Raw genomic sequence first — 22932 nt, 5'->3', positions numbered from 1 at the left:
CGGAGCAGAATAAGAAAGAAGAAGATAAAAGAAGAAGCAGAGGGAGAGCGGGGTTAGCAAATGAAAGAAGCCCTTATGCTAATGATGGGACTAGAGTAAAGACGTAGGAGCGAAAGAGAAGATGGAATAGCAGAGAGGGGAAGAGGAAATGGAGACAGAGAGGTGGAGAGTAGTTCAGAGATTTATGGCAGGGTGTTATGGAGCACCGACTAAATAACAGAAGGTGAGACCAGGTGAATTATTCATGAGGATACTGGGCTGTGAGTGTGTGTGACATGTGGGTGACAGGAGCAGGTGAAGCACACACACACTTACACACACACACTTGTGTCTCTAAGACACCCTTAGGCCAGCTCATCTATGAGTATGAGCAAAGACAAGCCATCCACTACCTGTAGATGAAATTATTAGAAAAAAACAACAACACAAAATCTCAGCAAGACAGCTGTTGTGTGCTCAGACTAAAGAAATATGGGGACATTTTAACAAAATTAAAAACTAATTTGGGATGCATGAAAGTTTTGATCCCTCTAGCTCATGCCCGTGTTGGTACTTCTCTCGGCACTTGACAACCAGAAGTCAATTTATTCTAATTTAGGTATTTTAGTTCCACATCTGGTACCTTCACATGGATCATTAGACACTTTATGGAAGTTTGGCTACTGTGCTGCAGGTAGACTGGATGTTCTGCTTTAGAACAAACAGCTTCTTTCTTAAAAAGATCATGTAAACACATTCTCCCACTATGTTAAAATGCTGTTCTTATAATAACATTTATTCCATGTGGCACAAAATGTGGAATTGCGCCTACACTTTGATTGCCCTAACCAAAATGGAAAACATCACTTTGCCATGTCTGAGGATATGCTGACATTCTTTTTTTACCCACTAAGTAGATATCTGGTTCTCACTAAGAAGAGGAGAGGAGTATGGATCTCCCTTTTTCTGGAAAAGCAGTAACCTGGCCCCTTTGACATGATACTGAGACTTTAAATACTACGATAACAAGAATCCAAAAGCACTTATAATAACTATAGATGCATAATGAGTTGTTAAGTTAAAGACTCTATTTACTCACATGGCTTACAGTGGTTTACCTCACTGCCTACCTCTCTCACGCCCACTAAAGGTGTGTTTTCAGGTTGTTGGCTCTACCAACTTTTCCAAGTAGATGCCTCACTATGATCATGTGTTGATGATGAAAAACCTCTAATTAATCTATTAAAATTGCTTCAATGACTGGACAGAACCTTCTCAGACACGGCTGGTATTGGCACAACCTGAATCTGTGATCACTTCAGTGCTTTGGGAAAGGTGCGAGGTAATGAAAGGCTATCAACAAATAAAAGCTGTAACCAAGCTTCACAAAAACAATAAAAAAGACATAATTTTTCCTTTTCCGGGGTTAAAAAATGCTAAATTCAAGGTTGCACAATCATAGGAGGAAACAATCCACACAGGTACGGATGATCACAAGGAAAGAAAACACTTCTGGGAGTTACTGTCTCAAACACTCACCGAGTTGATGCAGGCCAGCTCCTTGTTGAGCAGCCAGGGCAGGGAGAGTTTCCCCTCTCCTCTGTAGCACGACTGAATCCTCTCTTTAATCTTCTCCTTTATCTGCCTCATTGTGAACAGGCACAAAGCTGACTCCTTCGGCGGCTTGGCTCTGTTCTTCTGACCCTGCGCAAACACAGTAAATAGAACCTCCTCGTGCTCCTGAATACCAAGCGAACGTGCCAACCGGCTCCCCGGCCGGGCTAAATAAGCATCCTGAACCAGGCGGTACTCCACTCCGTCCTTGGTGCAGCCAATAGGGAACTCAACGTAGGAGTAGAACTTGGGATCGTCAACACACAGGCGGACGATCTTAGAGGTGAAGAACTGCTCGCTGGCCGCATCTGGGGAAGTGAGCTGGGTGTCGAGCTGTAAGGTGAGGTAGTACACAAACTGCTCGCTGTTGAAGCCATAGATGTAGTAAATGTCGAACGCGGGGAACTTTGAGAGCGTGTCTGAGGGAATCTTGAGCTGGGAAGAGACAAACTCATCCTGGTACACGAAGCTGAACATGTCAGCGTTTTCCTCGTTGGACATCAGCTTGCGGCTAGACAGCGTGGGGAAGTACTCAGACTTGCCATCGATAGGAGTGCCGACAAAGAGCTTCCCTCCGCCTCCAAAAATATCCGGGGAAATCACGACGCCCGACATGGTGCCCGCCTCAGCCACACTGGATAGATAATGCTCTTTGCGATGGTGGGGTTCGCCCAGCTTGAACAAATCATCCAGACGCAGGAACTGGCATATTCCCTGGGAAGTACTTCCACATGCAATCAAGCGGTTGTGGGCAGCATCGAGCAGAAGGAGTTTATTGACATTAGAGGTCTGCACCAGCTCGTGGGGGCAGGACTGTACACCAGGTGGAGGGTAACAGCGAGGGTTGTCTGTGACAGGGCCGGTGACGTGGCTTCGTAGCTTGGTGAGGTTGCTGGAGAGCTTATAGATCCAGTTGACGGCACCCAAGTAGACCTCGCCGGTTTTGTTGTTGACCACCAAATGTGTCAGGCCTCCTTCAGGAGGGGAGAAGGAGAGAAAGGGGGATGCGGAAGGAGTAGTAGAGGTAGAAGCGATGGAGAGAGGAAGTACAAGGAAGAGGATGGGGAGGATGAGAAGGGGAGGGTTAAGGTGGGAAGACATGGTGGTGAAGAGGGGAGGGGGGTGTGAATGTGTAATCCTTTACAGGGTCAGTCAACGCCTTAGAGGAGCGCGGGGTGCAAAAGATGCAAAAGAGGAGTTTCCGAGCAACTGGCTTCCCTCGTCCTTTATTCCTCCTGTCTCTGCTGTCGTTTCTATAACCTCATCCCCTGATCCTCAGCTTTGTCTGCCACCAGCCCTGCAAAAAAAGGAAAAACAACGAAAACTGTCAATATATAGTTGTACACTTCCAGAGAACTGCCAACAATTATTCATTTGAATACATCAAAATGACAAGCCACTAAATATTACTCTGACTCAGACTCTGAGGACCAGATGCTGAAAGCAGAAACCAAAAAAAGAAAAAATACAAATGAGGGCACTATCGGCTTTGTTTTATTGACTTCTCGACTCTTGGCTCGCACCACTCGGTGGAGTGCATCTTTTAAAAGAAGACAGGGGCTGAGCATTGCTCTTCTGCTTATTGATTGTCTGGAGGTATTAAAGGATTCAGCGGACAGGGTGCACTTTCACACATAAATACACAAACACCTCAAAACCTGTAGATGTGCTCATAAGCAGACATATAGAAGAGGTAGCTTGCTATACGTATACAAAAAAACCTAAACTAAAACACACACATACCCAGGGCCAACCACTGATGTGTGATAGCAGGTAAACACCCATAAATTACAAGCAGAGCTGCATGAGAGTCCTAAAGTATATTTACTACAGGGAAACAGAGCAGAGAAATACAGGCAGCCTGCCTTCTGAAAAAAGGCGGAGGGAGGAACTGGTCAAAGCAGATAAAGCAGAAGAGACGATGAGAGGGAGAGAAGTGAAAGCTATTTGGCTTCATACCAGTGGAAGTGGAGATGACTGGAAAGATTGCTATAAATGAAAACTAGGGAAAATAGTAAGGAAAGAGAAAAGCGGATGGACCATTCATCTATATTCCATTACTTTCATTTTATATTCACTTTTATGGTTTAGGGTCATGGGAAGCTTGAGATTATCCCAAAATGCACTTTGCACTGGAGCCTACCAAGGTGACACTGGACAGGGCCAGAGACACAGCACATCCTGGACAGGGCGCGCCTGCAAGCTGCACCACATCAACCAAGTCAATTTCATGAAGGTGAAATTGACTTGGTTGATTTGAAGATGAAGCATTTTTCTAACCAAAAAGATTTTGGCATATAAGCGCTAATTCATTTGGCTATAGGCAACCTCTTTTTGCTATGTGAATAAAAAGCCTTTTATTTGGGCAAAAAAGTATCCATGTCTACAAGTTAACAAACCCTGAAGCCACTATTTTAGAGCTTTCCTCTTCCTCTCTGTGTAACGTCACTGGAAATGATTGGTGCAGTTCAAGAAGGGATACGCTTGTAGTGCTTGACGGCACTGCAGAGTCAGCTTACTGCCAGTTTTGTCATAGTGGTCAAACGGGATGCTGTAAAAAAAATCCATGTTGCCCCAGCAACACTGTGCTCATACAAAATATAAGTGACATATCAAAACCCTGCAAAAAGCACAGAAGTGATAGGAAAAGTGACAATTCATGGCCGCACAAAGTACAAGCAAACTGCAAAATGAAACAACAGCAGAAGTTTTAAAAAAAATTGCGAAGTTCTTCAACTGGTCAACTGAGGTTTGTTCCAAAAGGAGAAGTTTAAACGTTCTACCAAAAACAAACAAACAAAACAACTTCAAAGCAAACCCCAACATGGTTTCAGCCTGCTAGAAAAATCAATTTGGTCTCTATAGATATTTTCCCTATTCATTCAAATTGTAGGAGATTAAATTTTAATGTAATTGATCAGTTTAAAATTGATCAAGGTAGCTCAAAATGTTTTGAGTTCTGATAAAACTTTGTGGCGGTCATGGGGTCATGCTAACAAACCATTAAAATTTGCCTTACATCCAAGAAAGTTCTTTAAGGTCAACTTAATAAGTTGAAATTTGAGTCGCGTGTATTTCACAACACATCCATTATTTTTATTACTACTTTTTTGCTAGCTATCTTATTAAAATCACAGTGAATCACACGGTTGCTTTGCTAACCACACTAGCTAGCTAATGCTAGCATTAGCAGGTAACTGAGCACAACCCCTCCAAGCAATGTCAGAGAAAACCCAAGATGAGGCCAGTTTAGATCCCAAGCTTGGAGCATTATAACTGTAGCCCTCAAACCAATGAGGGGTATGGATATGGATATGCAATGTCTGTCAGACTAACCAGCACAAAAACAAAATAGCGGTTCAAAGGCTAACCACATACAGTACTGTTCAATTTTCTTTTCATTAGTTCATGCAGAGAACAAAGCGAAGGCTTGTTTCATAATGGAGTTTGGACAGCAAACTATTCTCGTCTCCTGTTTCTGCCGCTGTTCCTTATTTCTCCCTTTCATTACATTCCTCTCCCTCTCTCTCTCTTCTCTCAGACACTTCTTGTCAATAGTGTCTTTCATCTCCTGCCCAGCCATGATTACAGTGGCCCAGATGACGATGCTGTTGCCTGTCCCATCAGGACAATAAACCCACTGTTAGCATCCTGGACACATAAAAAAAATGTGAACATATAACACACACATACAGTACGCGGTCAAAAGCATTTCTAAACCCTATCACAGACCTCATTGACTTCATCGTGCCGCATACCCTCACACATGTAAACTTAAGTGACATAAAACGAACCTTCCCACATGCAGTCAGGCACCGCGCGTGCACTTTATCATAATACACAAACACTTTAAGAGAAAGGAGAAGACTTGCATGCTATACTAAATGACAACATAAGAATGTGCGGTTATTGTTGAACATTTTTGTCTCACCTTCTCTGATGTACTTTACACATTCTATTAATAAGTGAAAACCACACAGCACATGTGAACTCTGTGGCCGTATTGCTTCAATAGCCAGCGGAGCTGAGTGCTGATGATTACAGGCGCTGTTTGACTAAACTGGGACAAAAAGATGAGAGGAAAGAGGAACGCATGAACTGAAAAACACAAGGTAGTGATTTGAAAGTATTTTCTTTTATGTTGGAATTAGATCAAAAGAAGAAAATAGCAGTTATTAAGAGGTAAGTTTGCTAGAAATATGAATATGGATTCACAAATGATAAAAGAAAAATGCGACAGAGTAAACTGATGTGAAACCAATTTTTCTTCCTTTGTTGCCTCCCAATTCATGTCTCTGTCACTCTTTTATATGGCTATTGTATTTTGTGAATGTTTATTTTTCACAAATTTTACAATTTCGATTTTTGCACTTATTTTATAGATTTAAGCTGCACATGTCTGTTTACATGTCTGACTGAAATGTTTGCCAGCATTTCCGTCAGGTTGAGGTCTGAACTTTGACCTAGCCATTGCAGCACCATGTTTCTTTTCTTTTTTAGCCATTATGTTGTAGATTTGCTGATGTGCTTAGAACCATTGTCCTGTTGGCTAGGGTAGGGCAATATGACCCAAAATATTTATCATGATACATATTTGAAAATTTGCGATAAAGATATAACTGGCACGAGACAAAATACTTTACAACTCCACAACTCTATTAGTGCAAAAAACCCATCAATTTATTTTCACTTAAACAAGCAGCTGTTCTTACAGGGAGGACTTGTTGGTTCTGCTTTCTGCCACGACGTGGCATGTTCTACAAAAAATTGTGTTTTGGTGATGGACGAAAACCAAACCAGTTCCACACCACTGAAGTTGCGCAATTTTCACAAACCAATTCTGGTTCATCTGTTTCATTCAACAATCTGCTTTCGCCCTTCTCATTCTCCGTCGCTGCCATGCTTTTTCCGCCATGTGCGTATGAGCGTTTGAAAACACAAACACTGCGCCTACGCGTTTTACCCATATTCTATCGCGATATTTAATTTTCTTATCATTGCTTAAAATTGTACCGGTATTACTGTGAAAGGTATAATATGGCCCAGCCCTACCATTGACCCAATTTGGCTGAATTTGGAGCACAGAAGAGTTCATGATTCTGTGGATGGAAAACAAGCCCAAATCATTACACCTCCACCACCGTGCTTAGTAGGTAATAAAGCAGTTAGGCTGATATGCTGCATTTGGTTTTCACCAAACAGAGTTCAGTGCGTTAGGGCCAAACATCTCCACTTTAGTAGCACCCAATCAAAGGACATTGTTCCAGAAGTGGTGGTTTGTTCACATGTAACGTTGCAAACCTAAGCTATGTTACTGTGTTCTTTTTAGATCTCCTGGTAATGCTGTACAGTAAATTAGTTTTAACATTTAATGTGCTAAAGTGAAGTTGGTAGAGCCTGAGGTGCAGCTCTGGGGCTTTTTTGTATTTTCTCTGAGCATTGCACAGTCTGACCTTGGGGTAAACTTGCTGGGACATCCACACCTGGGGAAATTAAAAGCTTAAGACCAACAAACTTGTACAGAGTGTTTATCGACACTACCTGTGCATCACTGGAGTCTGCTGGCAAAAGGCATTTGCAACTCCATACTAAAGCCCAAGCTTCTAAAGTGACGCAAAATACTATCTGGTGTTCTTGTTGTTCATCATTTAAAGCCACCTCTAATCAGGAAAATATGGCACTTGATATATCACCTGATATATCGCATCATTAATTCTTTGAAGCTGATCAGCATCTCATCTGATAAAGGCCTTCACCTCTAAACGTGTGCACGTTTTTGTGTCAGGGCTATCCCCAAGCCCACCTGCCACGTCAGATGAAGCTGTTGAGGCATTCAGGTCTGCCCCGAGTTGATTTATTGCTGTTGGCACATCGATTGCACACACAGCCACAGACCTAAGCCAAACACTTAAGCAAATTTATACACACCACTTCTTCAGCATGGAGCTCACATTCATGCCTGCCGGCCTCGCTTCGTGCGAGTCTGTTTGTATATGTGTGAGCGTATTCTGCATCTGGTCCATCTTAATTACTTGTCAAACAGTCATCCACACGCGTCAGCTTATATGTGAACTGTACAATACGTACACAAGGCATACATAATGAAACTTTGAAAACCTCAGGCAAAGTATAAACATTTATACAGATACCTTTTCCAATTTAAACACTTTTTTTCTGGACAAAGAGCCATAGAGAAAGAAAACATTGGAGTTGGACTGAGCTGCTTGGAAACTTGACCTACATTTATTACCTTGTTGATTAAAGGACGTGAGCCCAGAGGTTTGGATTTCAACTTATAATCACGTCACCATAATCGGGTTGCTACAGTTTAAATGGGGTTTACGTCTAACTCCAAAAAGTTTCATTCACTTTTACACCTGAAGTTATTTGGAATTTAGCTTTCATAGAGTTCGGAGCTAATCAAGACGTTTAACCTGGAGAACCTGAAGGGGACCTAATTAGGAGAGACTTTGTTCAACCTAACTCACAAATCATGAGTAGGCAACCACTTCGATGCAGGAGGAGCTGTTTTTCTGGCTTGTGGGGGGCACAGACCACAGTGTCTGGGCTAAGTGAAGAGTAGACTTTTCTTGAACAGTTTCTCATGCTAATATTCACATTAACAGATCTCAACTGCTGCTTTAAATTTGACGAATAAGACAACAATTGCTGCAGTAATATTACATAAGTCTGGTGGTTTGTATTGTCAAATATAGAACTTCCTATCCCATGGACACAGTTTTTCTAGTTCCCTTCCCCCATAAATGATGTAACCACAGTAATGTCACCTATTCTTTAGTAAAGTTCCTTTGTGAAACTTTGAGCGAAGGCCTGAGGAGAAATAGTGGAATACAGCATGCTGTTGTTAATCACAGGATAAAACATACCCAGCTGTTTTGTTTCCCTTTGACTTTCAAGGGGGTTTAATTTTCATCTCTGATTGGATGAGACTTGGAAAAAATTGAGGCCACAAACTCAACAGAAAACTGTTTACCATGGTTACACACAAGAGAGCTAATGTGGGAATTTTCCATTGCAATCCTAAGGTGTTGCCCCGTATGGGACAATAGAAATAGAACTTGTTTAAGGTATTTTTTTAAATCTCGTATATACATTTTTTGTGAAAAAGTAAGTCATTTGATGTCAATTTTACACTTCATATATGGAGGCTGAAATTAATGATGAAAGATGCCTCATCCAAATGAGTTGCATTGCTAAGACTTGATGTAATTAATTATTAAACAATAAAATATAATGCGAGCTCCATGCAGCAAATAAAAAGATGCTAGTGATTTCACTCTGAAGTGAAATCAGATTTTATGCCAAAGCGATAGTATTTAATAAAGAAGATTCCTGGTTTAATTCCAAGAGGAGACACAGAGCCAAACTCAGGGATTCATACGGTTGTGTACTCCTAGTTTCAGCCCCAAGACCGGATAAATGTGAGGTTTGTGTCAGGAAGGACAGTTGGCATAAAATCTCTGGCAAATCAAACATGTAGACACATCTGCTGTGGTGACCTCTTGTGAATAAGGGAGCCCCCTTAATAAATACCTGACAGTACTTAAAGTACTGACAATGTGAACGGGTATGTCATATGCAAAAGTCAATGGTAAGCCATCATAAATGAGCACACCAACTGATTTTCTTTTAGATATGTCAAGGTAGACACAATCAGCCTATGCTTAGAAAATCTGATGGGATCTTTTAAAGTAAAAAAAAAAAAAAAAAAAAAAAACTCCACGCTTATTGCAACAGATGGTAGCAAAATTACAGTCACAGTACAGGTCAGGTAAGGACAGCAGAGGAGGAGATGTGAGAAGAGGGATAGGAGACGGACACACTTGTGAACGTGAGGAGATTTCTATTTGGAATCCATTTTCCAAAAGTCGTAATATTGACAAGTACTAATACTGCAGACTGTAGTCGACTCACATCCTCCTTTCCTGGTTTTCAACAGATGGACAGATATAAAGAAAGACCAGTAGGAAGGGAGGGAGTTAGCCATGTATTTCACTGAACAGTATTTATTGGTAATGTTGTTTTCTCTCAACGTGCCACTGCTATATCTGCCAGTAATGATAACTGTGATTGCAGAAATGAAACCAAACATAGGATAAAAAACGGATAAATATCGTGTTTTGTTTCGTATGAAAAAACAAATGGATGATGCCAAAACCAGTACTACTGTATATGTCATGACATCTAAAATATTTAGATCCAGCATTGTATTGGTTGTCATTATAATACAGAATCAAATTGCTGGATTTGCCTCACAGCAAGAAAGTTCTGGATTCGAATCCACCTTTCTGTGTGAAGTTTGCATGTTCTCCCTGTGCTTTTGTGGGTTCTCTTCTTGTAAACTGGACTCAAACAGTCCAAACACCTACATGTTAGAGGAAATGGTGACTCTAAATTAGTCATAGTCGTGAATGGGAACACGAATGGTTCTCTATGCGTTAGCCATATGACAGACTGGTGACCTACCAAGGGTGTACACCGGCTCTCGCTCTATTACAGGTCCACTGTGACCCTGAATTGGATAAGCGGAGAAATTGGGTGGATGGATGGATGGTACTGGGCACTGGCTAATATAAGATAATCTAACTGTTCCAGGACTGCAAAACCTAGATTCATACATGAATTCCCCCAAAAGACGTGTTTGTGTGAGTATAAAGAGAATGTGGGTCAGACTCTGTGTGTGTGTGTGCACATGTGGGCTGCTGCACCATGCAGTGGGGACACAGTGGTTCATTTACAGCCGCATTCCACAACAGACACACTGACCTCACAGACAGCTGCATGCACACACACACAACACAAAAGAAAGCAAACCGATAGAGAGGTGGCTTCACACTGCACACACACATTAACATCCTTTAGTTATATAGAAATCAATTAAAAATTAAGAAAATACATCTCTGTGGTTTAACACAGTTTATTACATACGCACACACACACACAGAAAATTTGATTCTAACAATCTAAATGAGATGATGAGAAGGATGAAGCAGGCAGCGCAGTAATTTGACTTCATTCATAAAAAGCTGTTCACGCACACATGGAAACAGAAGCTTAGGTAAAAGTTGCATTCTAAGTATACTTTTTTTTTAGGGAGCACACACAAACACACAGGCACACTCAAACAGACGCAGGAAGGCGTAAATCTCCTGGGGAAAAACACACACTTGCATAAACACAGCCAGAGATACAGGCAGACAAACTCCCGCTTGCACGCCCACAGATACAAAGACTCGCTCACACGCGCTTATTTTTCAAGCTGACAGGTGCAGATCAGCCATCACTCTTTCAGAAAGTGCAGTGGGAATCCACAGCGAGCAGAGCTGAGTGGATGAGCCTTAATCATTCTTAATCTGACTGAGTCTCGCCTACAATACACTCGCTCTGTCTCCCCCAAGCTCGCCAGAATGGAAAGGGTTTAAGGATTTTTTCCAGATAAAATGAAATCCTGACAACTGTTCCGCACTTTTGTTCAAAAGGAGCAAACGCGCAAATCACCTCAGCTACATTTATATCAATTCTGCCCACAATAACTTGCACAAAGTTATACCTTAAACACCAAAGATTAAAAAAAACGCTGTATGTAAGCAGAGTAATATTAAAAGCCCTCTTTACATTTTTTTGTGGTGTCAATTTTATTTCAACCTGTGTCATTTGTGAGTGGATTGCTACTCTCACTGGGCCAGACACACACCCATTAAGGGAAGCACTCACTATTAATTTTATACATGTCGGTGGGGTGGGTGATGATGAGTGTAGCAATGCAGTGATAGTTTTCCCAGTCAAGGGGAAAGGTGGGTCATGCCTCTCAAATTAAAACACCTATTATAAAGCTGTGAGTAGGGGGGGAAAAATGTTACCTATGCTTTTTACAGTTGTTTTCTGAACATTAGTGTAACCTGATAAAGGAGAGGACATGCTCTATTGTTTTGATTAAAGTACATAATGCATTAGTTTACAGCTGGCCATAAAATTACTGCAGGCCCGGAGGGGGAAAAATGAACCGTAATGGTTGTTTGGTGACATGCAGCTCATCCATTAAAATGATTTAGAGTAAAATATGTTTTATTAAACATTGTTGAGTTTCTGATTGTCATGTCACACATCCCCCAAAAAACAATAAAAAAAAATAATACAAAAACACTACAATCTACTCCACTACAACAACATGAAAAGTCAATGTTTTCTTTTTTTTTTATGGATTCTTGCAGAAATGTCAACAGCAACTTTTTGCCCGTGGAAGGTACGAGTGTGTCAACACCTCTTTGTTGTTAAAAACATTCAGATCCATCAACTGGTACCTGATGTTTGTACGCGAGTGTTTCCCCGCACTAGTTTTCTAGTACTGTCCTTGAAACAAAAAGGTGGAGGGTAGAGGCAGAGCAGCAATTCAAACTACTTACACACAAGTACAAACAAACAAAAACAGCAGTTTGGGGGTTTTTTTTGTTATTTTTGTGTTGATTTGTTTTTCATAGATCTCGCTTCTGTTGTTGAGGTCATGTGCATGGGCTGGATCACAAAGATAATGCATAGCTAATGAGGAGAAACTACACAGTCTTTTAAAAAATGATGAAATCTTCCTCTAGGCTTTTAAGCATTATTAATATTTTGCATAAATTACAAACCCTTTAAATTGTCTCTTCTAGTTATTACTCATACTTGGCCCCAGCGGTTAAGGTTCAGTCCAGTTCAGTTTCTCTGACGTTAAGCAAGACAGCTGATACCACCATGTTGGCGTTGTTCCTGCAACATGAAAATAATGCTGGTTCATGATGATTGTTGCATAGCACAGCATAGAAAAACATGTCTTTGTTTACAAATAAACAAATCGTTAGCATTGCAGTTGTTTTATTTATTAATTTGTACAACATAATAAATATATGATTAAGCTAGGGTTTCTGTTAGCCAAATGTACTTTTTAATAAATTTGCTAACTTATTGGCTAATGCTAACTGAATGCTTAGATATCATTTATCAGTTGCAATGTTGATCCTGGAGGAGCATCAATATGATGATTTAGCACATATTAACACAGGGCTATTGGATCATGCCTGATAACCCAACCGAATCTTTTGGAGGTCAGCTCTGAGGGTTAGTTTGGCTTAAAAAAATCATCTCAAATAATTAGAATATCAATGAAAAATTCTTTGTATTTTTTCATATATTCTATATTCACTGCATTTTAAAGTGAAAATGCCATTTTTCTGTTAACTTTGACGGTTATTGCTTAAACAGTATGAATACTCTGTATCTCTCACTCCATTTCATCACAAACAACCACAACATAGGTAAAACTGCTGACTTGTCGCTTGCCCAGATGGTGATCACTGACACCATCCAAAAAGGGGATATGCCGCAGGTCTTTGCTGAAAAAGGCAGGCTGTTTGCAGAGTGCTATATCGAATCATGTTAAAAATGTGGCAGGAAAATGTACAGATGGGACAGGGATGACCGCAGCTTTGAGATCATCAACAAATGCTCGATTCAAGAATTTGGGAGAGCTCCACAAAGGATGGACTGAGGCTGGTGTCATTTGTCTGTGTATGTTCTTACTCATCCAGTCATGGTAGACGTAAAAGCATGAAAAGAGATGGCAAATGGACTTCTTTAAGTTTGTGAAGATGTTTTGCCCCTCGTCCAAGAGGCTTCCTCAGTTCTAAAAGCAAAATAGTGGAGAGTCCCAGGTATTTAACCCCTGATGGGGGTTGTCCCCTTTGGAGGTGGTCCTGAGGGTCATTGACCCACTATATCATGTTGACACATTAACCAAATTTTGAAGAAAAAAAAACAGGGGTCATAACCATCACCAGGGATTAAAGGTAAAACCACTGTGAGATTGACCCTACCCTATCATGTGACCTATTGAGGTCACCTAGAGTAAGATGTGAATGGAGGTTAAAGTCCCTAGGAAGAGATATCAAGACTGTATTGTAGGTAGTTCATAATTCACTCCATGGCCTCTTGTAGTCCTCTGTCAAAAAAACCTGTCTTCTAGGTCCAAAATAAGAACACTACAATCCTTTGTCCTTTAGGTCTAAGTGTACAGCTGAGTCTTGTATGCTCGAGGTGGCTCTTCTATGTTGTGCCATGTATTTGTGGAATGGCCGTTTGGTTTCTCCAGTGCTGACATACGGTCACTCCTTACTTTACAGCACAGCATATACTATGTTGTTTAGCTTGCATTTGGGAGTTTTGTCATTGGGATGAATCGGTTTTTGTCACTAAAAGAAGTCCTGTTGCCTTCTGTTTTCAAACTCTTAAGGCAGGTGTGAGAGCATGAAGAGTTGCCTCACACAGGTGTCTTCAGTCTATCTAATAGACTCCAATTTGTACATGTAAATGGCGAGTCCTCTTCACACACTGAGGTTAATTATGGAGTTCCACAGGGTTCAGTGCTAGGACCAATTCTGTTTACATTATACATGCTTCCCTTAGGCAGCATCATTAGAAGACATAGCATACATTTTCACTGCTATGCAGATGACACCCAGCTCTATCTATCTATGAAGCCAGATAACACACACCAATTAGTTAAACTGCAGGAATGTCTTCAAGACATAAAGACCTGGATGGCCGCTAACTTTCTGCTTCTTAATTCAGATAAAACTGAGGTTATTGTACTTGGCCCTGAAAAGCTTAGAAATATGGTATCTAACCAGATTCTTACTCTGGATGGCATTACCTTGGCCTCCAGTAACGCTGCGAGGAACCTTGGAGTCATTTTTGACCAGGATATGTCCTTCAACGCACATATTAAACAAATATGTAAGACTGCTTTCTTCCATTTGCGCAACATCTCTAAAGTTAGAAATATCCTGTCTCAGAATGACGCTGAAAAACTACTTCCAGGCTGGACTACTGTAATTCATTATTATCAGGATGTCCAAAAAACTCACTGAAAAGCCTTCAGCTTATCCAAAATGCTGCAGCAAGAGTTCTGACAGGGACTAGAAAGAGAGAGCATATTTCTCCTGTTTTTGGCTTCCCTTCATTGGCTTCCTGTTAAATCCAGAATTGAATTCAAAATCCTGCTGCTCACATACAAGGTCTTAAATAATTAGCTTCCAGCTTCCAGCTTGGATTCAGGAGACAGACACTATCTCTACTTTCAAGATTGGGCTTAAGACTTTCCATTTTGCTAAAGCATATAGTTAGGGCTGGACCAGGTGACCCTGAATCCTCCCTTAGTTATGCTGCAATAGACGTAGGCTGCCGGGGATTCCCATGATGCATTGAGTTTTTCCTTTCCAGTCACCTTTCTCACTCACTATGTGTTAATAGACCTCTCTGCATTGACTCATATCTGTTATTAATCTCTGTCTCTCTTCCACAGCATGTCTTTTGTCCTGTCTTCCTTCTCTCGCCCTAAACGGTCGCAGCAGATGGCCCCGCCCCTCCCTGAGCCTGGTTCTGCTGGAGGTTTCTTCCAGCAGAACCAGGGAGTTTTTTCTTCCCACTGTTGCCAAAGTGCTTGCTCATAGGGGGTCATATGATTGTTGGGTTTTTCTCCGTATCTATGAAGCACCTTGAGGCGACTTTTGTTGTGATTTGGTGCTATATAAATAAAATTGAATTGAACTGAATTGAATTGAATTGCATTCAGGAAAGGGACTAAAATGGTCAGATTCCTAATATCAAAATTTAAGTCAGAAGAGCTATACCTGGGATAAGAAGAAATAGAACTGGGTTGTTTCTCAGTGGTTTAAAATTCTCTTTTTAAATGAAAGAAAATCTGGCACTTCATTTGGAAATCAAGGCTTTAGATTCAGGGTCCAAGAATCCAAGGTGTTTGAAGTCCATATGAAGTAACTGGACTCTGTGATGCTCTGTCATGTGCTGGCATTGGTGGTGGTGCAAAGTCAACGCAGTCGTCTACCAGGAGATTTTAGGTCACTTCATGCTTCCATCTATGGACAACCTTTTTGGAAGAGGTGATTTCCTTTTCCAGCAGGACTTTGCACCAGTGCCAAAACTACTAACAAATGGTTTTGGTGACCATGTTATTACTGTGCTTGATTATCCAGCTAAAGGCTACTATTAAAGCAACCTGGGCTTCTGTGAGGAAATGACACATCCTGTCCTTTGTGTTAAGATTACGGTCTCCTTTAATACAAAACACCAACATTTCCTCTCTTGTGAACAGAAAATAATTCTAGCATGACCTGGCATCCTACATGCGGCAGGCACACAGACTACTGTCCAGCAGCAGGGTATTAACAGATGCTTGAGTGGATAGAAATGTCAGAGAGAGCAAGATACAGGTATTTTTATGTGCTGACAAGCCTTTAATAATAAAAAAAGAAAAAAAAAGAAAAAAAATGACTCTGCAGTTGGATTATTCCCACGATGGGTGTTGAAATCACTGCATGGAGTGTGCGTATGTGTATGTTTATAGTCTCCAAAGAGGGGACCCTGCAGCTAAAGCCATTTAGAGGGGCTTTAAGGGCTTGAATAGGCCCAGAAACACTGTTCTTTATCAGAGAATTTGCCGCAGATAATCGAAGCTGGCTCCCAACAGCAGAACAGCAATTTTGCAGTTTAAGAAAATGAGCGGGAGAGAGCGATCAAGGATGGAGATGGGGGGGAAAGAGAAAACAAAAGAAAGAAACTGCACGGGCCATTCATTTGAACTCTGAAAATCAGTGCGCTTGAGTGTGTGTATGTGTATGTACATGCATGTAGAAATAAAGGACAGACTACAGAAACAACGGCATAAAGAAAATCGAAGAAGGAAGAAAACATTATACAAAGTTGCTAATGGGTCTATGTATAGGGAGGCAGATGGGAAAGTATGTGCGTACTGTAGTTTTATATCTAGAGGCAAGATGGATATCACCATCCATCCTGGTTGAGAGACTTTATATCCAAACTGCAATAGAAACCTGTTTTATTGTTGCGGCAGTGCCATAACACATGCAATAAACTGGGGTTGTTAGTACAAATGTTCAGTTGTCATTAGCAGGGCAGAAATTTAAACACACTGATGTGGCAACACCTGTTCTGTATGAGTCTGAGAATAATATTAATAATAATGATAATAATCATTATCAAGGTATATTTTCATTTTAAGGACTTTGAAAGTAAATACTCCGATACCATTAACTATAATTACATAATGCACCAAAGCACAGGTGCAATTATTACCACAGTTATATTATAGATGCGGTCTTTCTAGCCTATTTTGCTCAACCAGTGCATGCTTACTATATATTTATAATACTGGAATTATTGTGACAGACAGGGTTAAACATAATGTTGTTTTTGTTTCCGATCCAATAATCCCATATTAGCTGTCCTCTGAGCTCTGTTTTCGGTTTCCAGTAATATGTTAGAGTGCTGAAAGCATCCCCTCACTTCTGCAAAGCTAAGAGGAGCTGCAGTGTTAGATGGCAGATAGGTTCATGAGCAAGTGTCACTTTGTCCTGTTGTTTGAATATCTTCAGTTGATTCACTGCCATAAAAATCGGCATTTTAGACTCTCTTTAAACCATAACGGCGAGTATACAACCATGCTAAAGGCTCTGCACACTTAACCACAGTGGTTCTTTGAAATAAATGCTATAGTCAGAAAGCTAAAATACTAGGTGCCTGACTTTATTTACCTGTGACAATGGGACTGAAAAGGCCGAAAACATACAGAGAAGTGGCTCAGAACCTTTGTCCATGCAGTGCACTTGTTGAGACCAGAAATGTCATTGTTGGCAACCACAAATGTCCACCTGAAGCTTAATGAGAATCTAACCAGAAGTTGTTGAGACATGTCTGATAAATATGCATCATCACCAATCCTACAATATTACCAGCAGCTGAAGAACTAAAACCAAACTCTGTGACTGATGTAATACTGTTTGCCCAAGTGTGCACACTGTTTCTTTTAAGCTGCTGCAGTTTTATCATTTATAGGCTCTGTGACCTTAGCTGCACGCTCACTGTGACCATAGAGATGCATTAAGCTGTCCGTTGTGTACGAGCTAATTTACAGAGAAGTCAAACTTGCACGCCGGTGCTTCTGTTTTTATTGTAAGCCTAAATTCCATCTCTCTGACAGTTCCCCTGGTATACCCCTGCAGATGATGGAGGTGGTTTCTCCAGCTCTACCTTGTCAGCTTTATTGTATCAGCACATGGTCAATCTTTCCAAATTTCCAGTGACGTCTTAAGTGTTTTGGAAAAATAATATTTTAATATGTAAAACCCCAGGACACCAACCATCCAATCTGTCAGCTCTGCATTATTGTGGCACAGCAGTCTGAGCACACTGCTCTGCACTAAAAACTCTTACAAACATCAGTATCTATAAGTTGATCATCAATGCGAAGATTTTATACGTGAGGCTTCAAATGCAGGCGATAACAGCCTCATTTTCATGGAAATAACAGAAAACGAGTGCTGTGACTTGACAGTGAACCTATCTATGGGTTCAATCATAACGTAATGGCCAATTGAAGTAGCACGTCCACTTTGCTTTCGGAGCTGCTCTGAACACAGTCAGAATGTTTCAATCATTTAAAGAGGTGCTAAGAGGTTAAAATAACTGCTGCTGCTGATAATCATGATAAAAGCCTTTTGGCTGCGAAGAATAGTTACTTGAAAAATTAACAGCAGCAATGAGCCAAATACTGGTAAATTTTGATAATTACCTACTCCATCAGCCACTCTGGCAGGTCACTAACCACCCTTTGAATGTCCTTTATGCTCCTAAAAAGAAAATCAAGCTGATGAATAAAACTGTGAAAAATAGCAGATAGATTTTGGAGATGTCCTGCAGCAGCAGCTGCTGTCCTGCAGACTAAAGAGAAAGTTTTCATTTCACCGCTTTATTGTGGCTTTCTCTCTGCTTTATGGTTTTACACATAATCAGATCTGGAACCCAAACTACAGTATTTCTTTATGTTTAGGCCAAGACAAAACACCTGTCTTATTCACCTCATGCAATACTGCACCTCTGGCTTATACCTTTTTTTAAGCAAGTCTCTTTAAGTTAGGTACTAAATTCCCTTCTGTTCTGCAGCTAACTACGACTTAAGAGCAAAAATAAGGCCAACAAATGATTACAGTCCTGCCATGATTACACTGCTTGGCTTACTGATATTGTATAAGTCTCCATCTATAAGTTCCTTCTTAGTCTTCACTCACACAGGCCTAAAGATCAGTCAGCGACTGTTACGACCAGGCTCTGCTAGGGGACATGGGAGGTAACATAAATGACCCACATGAGGGAGATCAGTCAGGGCACAGTTTTATCTACAGATGAAGAAAGAAAATAACAGGTTCACGTACGAGTAGAAAATAAAGCTAGCCTCACGGGCAGTAACACAACCAAACACTATTAAAAAAAATTCCACACCTTAAACAGTTTCACAAGCAAGGCTCACAGACAGAAGCATGTGAGTACAATCAGTCGCTGATTGGTCCTTTTCCCCGGAGGTGCAACCCCCCGGGTCCCCAGCCAGCCAATCGTCTGTGGGTCCTGGCACGCTTGGATTTCCTTAAAGGAAGGCCGGAGGCCGTAACAGCGACGTCTCTCCACCCCCACCATGGCAAATAAATATGGACCGATGCAAAGGATAAGAAAGGAAGTTCCTGGTGGTGATCGAAGCAATGGGACATAAGGCCGAATTTAAATTACATTTTCCCTTTTATTAGAGAAGTCACGAAAATTTCTGATTGCACCTTTTTAAATGATTAAGAACTTCTATCATAAGGATAGTTAATATTGCACATATCCATTCTGAAGAGCCACAATTATATACCCACGCACAGGCAGGAAATAGTGTGATCCTAACCGGTATAACGTGTCAACTACTCGCCCAAACGGAAAAGTTATTTTATTTCATTTTACACGGCACAAACAAGCCGCGCACTTCATCACGTAAGAGGGCTCTCACACCCACTAACTGGAAGGAAGTTATTTGGGGATAGGTTTATGTATATGTGCGCTCTCACTGTCATTTCTGTTGCTATTTATGATTCTAATCCTGTCTTCAAAGCCTGTATGTGTAGACAGCGAGATTTCTTTGACTGCATTCTGGTTTTTCATCTCATAATATGATCGAATGCTGCATAGGTCTACAAAAACCAGCGGAATGACAGTCATAGACTCGTGAAAAAAAAAAAAGAAATCCTATGAGCACCACACACACCACAGGAGATAATTTATCTGCTCTTTCTGCTGCCTACACTGCAGATGCCAAGCTTAGAGAGGAGGAATATCACACTTGATTAAACACTGCCACTTGGAGCAGCCACTCACACACCTACACATACCTACACCTACACACACACACCACACACACACACACACACACACTCAAAGACATATGCATACCTTAGGGCAAAACACACTAGCAGCCACAGCCAAAGCTGTCTCCATCTGAGAATGTGGCTGTGTGCGTCTCGCTGTAGATGTTTGGCGGATGCGGACGGCAGTATGTGCGTGAACGTCATGTGTGCATGAGTGTGTCATCTATCCGTATGTCATCTCTCCTCTGATGTGACCTTTACACACAGATATTTTCTTCCCGCCCTGCCAGCAACACAGCTAACACAATTACACTAGGCTAATGAACAGAGGACCTTGATAAAGCGGTGCACACACATACACTCGCACACTTCCTCCATGCATATCAATCTCCCTGTAAAGGCTACATTTGCATCTTTAATATAAATGAAAGTGCTTATTAAAGTGCACACAGCAGTTCAGATCAGATGGAGGAAGAGCTCATCTAAATCTAGACCATTTAACCCCTCGCGCGCCTCCTTCGTGTTAGTAAATCCAAACTTTCATCTTCTTCCATCTGCACACACACAAACACACACACACACACACATATCAGCATATGGCACTTTAATTGTAACTGAACCCAAGGTGGCAGATTTAAATTAGTTGCTGTGTCTTACAAAAAAAACAGTCTGAATATACAGTCTTACTGGTTCTGACCTCACTGTATTCATTTTAAAAACATTACAGTAATACTGCTTCACGACCAACACTGCAACTGACCAATCACATTTCAGGGTTGTCACAGCACTGCTGCGAAAGACACCAACACTTTTATTCCACATGAGACCAAAAATAAATATGAAATTATTGTTTGAGTTACACTTTACTTTGGTTTAGTCCAAAAATCTGCTAAAACCCTTTTTTTGTTACCCAGGGCAGATGGTGGATTTAAACCCAGGATCTTCTTGCTGTGAGGCAGTGGTGCAAACCACCACGACACCCAGAAAACATTACCCAGTAAAATAGACTCTTTAACAACATAATCATGTACTAAAAAGCCTTTCTAGCCTGGCTTTCTTGCTGAAAACCCCAAAGGCAAATTGGTCCCATGAGTGGTTTATTCCCTTAAATTGCTATGACATCACAAAAACATGACTGGTCAGGCCGTGATGGTGCGGGGAGATTTATCATAAAGTTATAGGAACAACACCAACACGGCTTTATTATGCACAACTACATCGCTGTTCTAAAAGCGTGGATTATCATTTAGCTTCTCAGGTTAATTTTTGAATGACGTTACGTTGACGTCTGGAGTATATTCTATGGAGGATATAAAAGTACTAAAAGCTATTATCGGTCATCACCCAAACTATTAATCCTACAGTATTTCCACATTTAGTAGAGCTAGTTTGAGATGCTGCAGTGTACCAACTGGCAGTCTCAAGGAGACTGAGAAGCACTTAACCTAAGATGATCCCCGTGTGACATTTTGATTAGATATCACACCAGTGTGAATACATTTGTTTCATTAGTACTAGCACTCATATTTAAAGGAGGAACTCAAAGGTCTTTTTCACAGTAATACAAAAAGAGGACTCTTTAGGCTGGTTTGGAAGTTTTCCTGTTTTTTTTTCCTTTCCTTTTTGCAAGCAGAGGCATTCAAGAGAGACAAAGTCGATCTCTAAATAAAAAAATCTTTAAATCCAAAGGCATTTCTTAAATCTCAAACACAAATCAATCACTACCATCGATGCTACTTTAATACAAATATTAAACAGACAGACCAATGTAGAAAGTGATGTCCAAGCTGTAAACTGAGGCGAATATTATGTCTTCCAGCTTTCTGTCCAAGTCACAAAAAAAGAAAAAATTCAAGTGGCTCCAGACAAAAAAAAAAAAAAATCATTCAGTGAATGTTTTTCTATGATTAGTGTCCACAAAGAATATTTCTAACCCGCCCTCACTTCCCGTCGTAATAAATTGTGATGCGGTGGCTGCCAAAGTGGTTCCAGTGATGCCCTGACGAGCGAGAGCCAAGAGCTCTGTGTCAGAACGGTGAAAAACTCAGCCGTGCTATAAGTGAATTCCAATTGGAAAATTGATTCTCTTCATGTGAAAATTTCCACACCACCCATCTTCTCATTTACATTTTGGACAAGCAGACAATACACTTCATTCACATTTGACACTAAATCCACAACAGACCTCTTTTCCTTGAGAGATCCCTGGGAAATAATCTCATCAAACAGAGGGCTGGGGCCTAATTTGCTTTGACTTGGAGGACTCTTACAAAGAAACACTGAAAGTGTCTGCTACAATTCCACTGCTAATCAAATCTGGAGCTACACTTCTTGACGTGAGGTTACAGTCACAGAGGAAGAGGGGCGAATTCTTGAGGCGTTGCTTTAACTTGATTGCGATTGGACGGGATCCTGGCTTGCCGAATCTGGTTCTGATTATAACGTCTAAGACCTGACAACATTCCAGCGCTGCTGCTAGGGCCACAGCTTAGCAGGGAAACAGATTAAACCATTGTGTGAACGTTCTTTTCATTCTCATTTAATTGGAAAGAACGAAAGAGGAACTGATATTGGTGTGAATGACAGTCCAGCATGACGATCTCCAGTTGAAGACTAAATCATTAAGAACCCACTGGTGAAATCCCTCCACAGCTGCTGTTCTGTAGCTGAACTTCACCTCTGACCTTTCTGCGGTTAAGTAGAAGAATCATTTTCCTATAAAGAGTAAATAAAGTATCATTGTGGATATTACTGCTGTCTGATGACTGGGACAGTGAAACAAATGACAGAGAAGATATTCAAACCTAGGTCATGAGCAGTCCAAGATTTATAGCTGGAGGTTTTTACACTTACAACTGTAGATGATGTGTATCCATTTGCCTCATTAAAGTATACAGACAAACAAAAAGGGCTAAAAGCAAAAAAGAAACAAAAAGGTAAATGAAGAATTTAAAAATGACTCTTGGAATTTGTTACTCTTGCAACACATTTGAACTTTGGCAGCCCGATCATACATAGCAGTCCAGCAGTACTTTCCCTTTGGGTCTTTCTTTTTAAAGTTCGTTTGTCATTT

At 40.8% G+C, this 22932-nt stretch overlaps 1 protein-coding gene across 4 annotated transcripts in view; it reads right to left on the bottom strand.

Moving 5' to 3' along the window:
• Positions 1–22932, bottom strand: part of LOC101472406 (plexin-A1) — a 314386-nt gene that overhangs the window by 267683 nt on the left and 23771 nt on the right. For 3 of the 4 annotated variants that reach the window (XM_004570017.4, XM_004570018.4, XM_076877989.1), the window contains exon 2: positions 1519–2890. In XM_004570017.4, the coding sequence (XP_004570074.1) occupies positions 1519–2694 (1176 nt within the window). In that variant the 5' untranslated portion in view covers positions 2695–2890. Of the gene's footprint in view, positions 1–1518; positions 2891–12242; positions 12343–22932 lie in introns of those variants that run through there. The other variant, XM_023153954.3, reaches the window with a different exon arrangement.

The sequence above is a fragment of the Maylandia zebra genome, linkage group LG20 (assembly GCF_041146795.1).
Source record: "Maylandia zebra isolate NMK-2024a linkage group LG20, Mzebra_GT3a, whole genome shotgun sequence".
In the NCBI taxonomy this organism is placed as follows: domain Eukaryota; kingdom Metazoa; phylum Chordata; class Actinopteri; order Cichliformes; family Cichlidae; genus Maylandia; species Maylandia zebra.
Note: the sequence above shows the minus strand (reverse complement) of the source record. Positions and strands in the feature narration are given on the sequence as shown.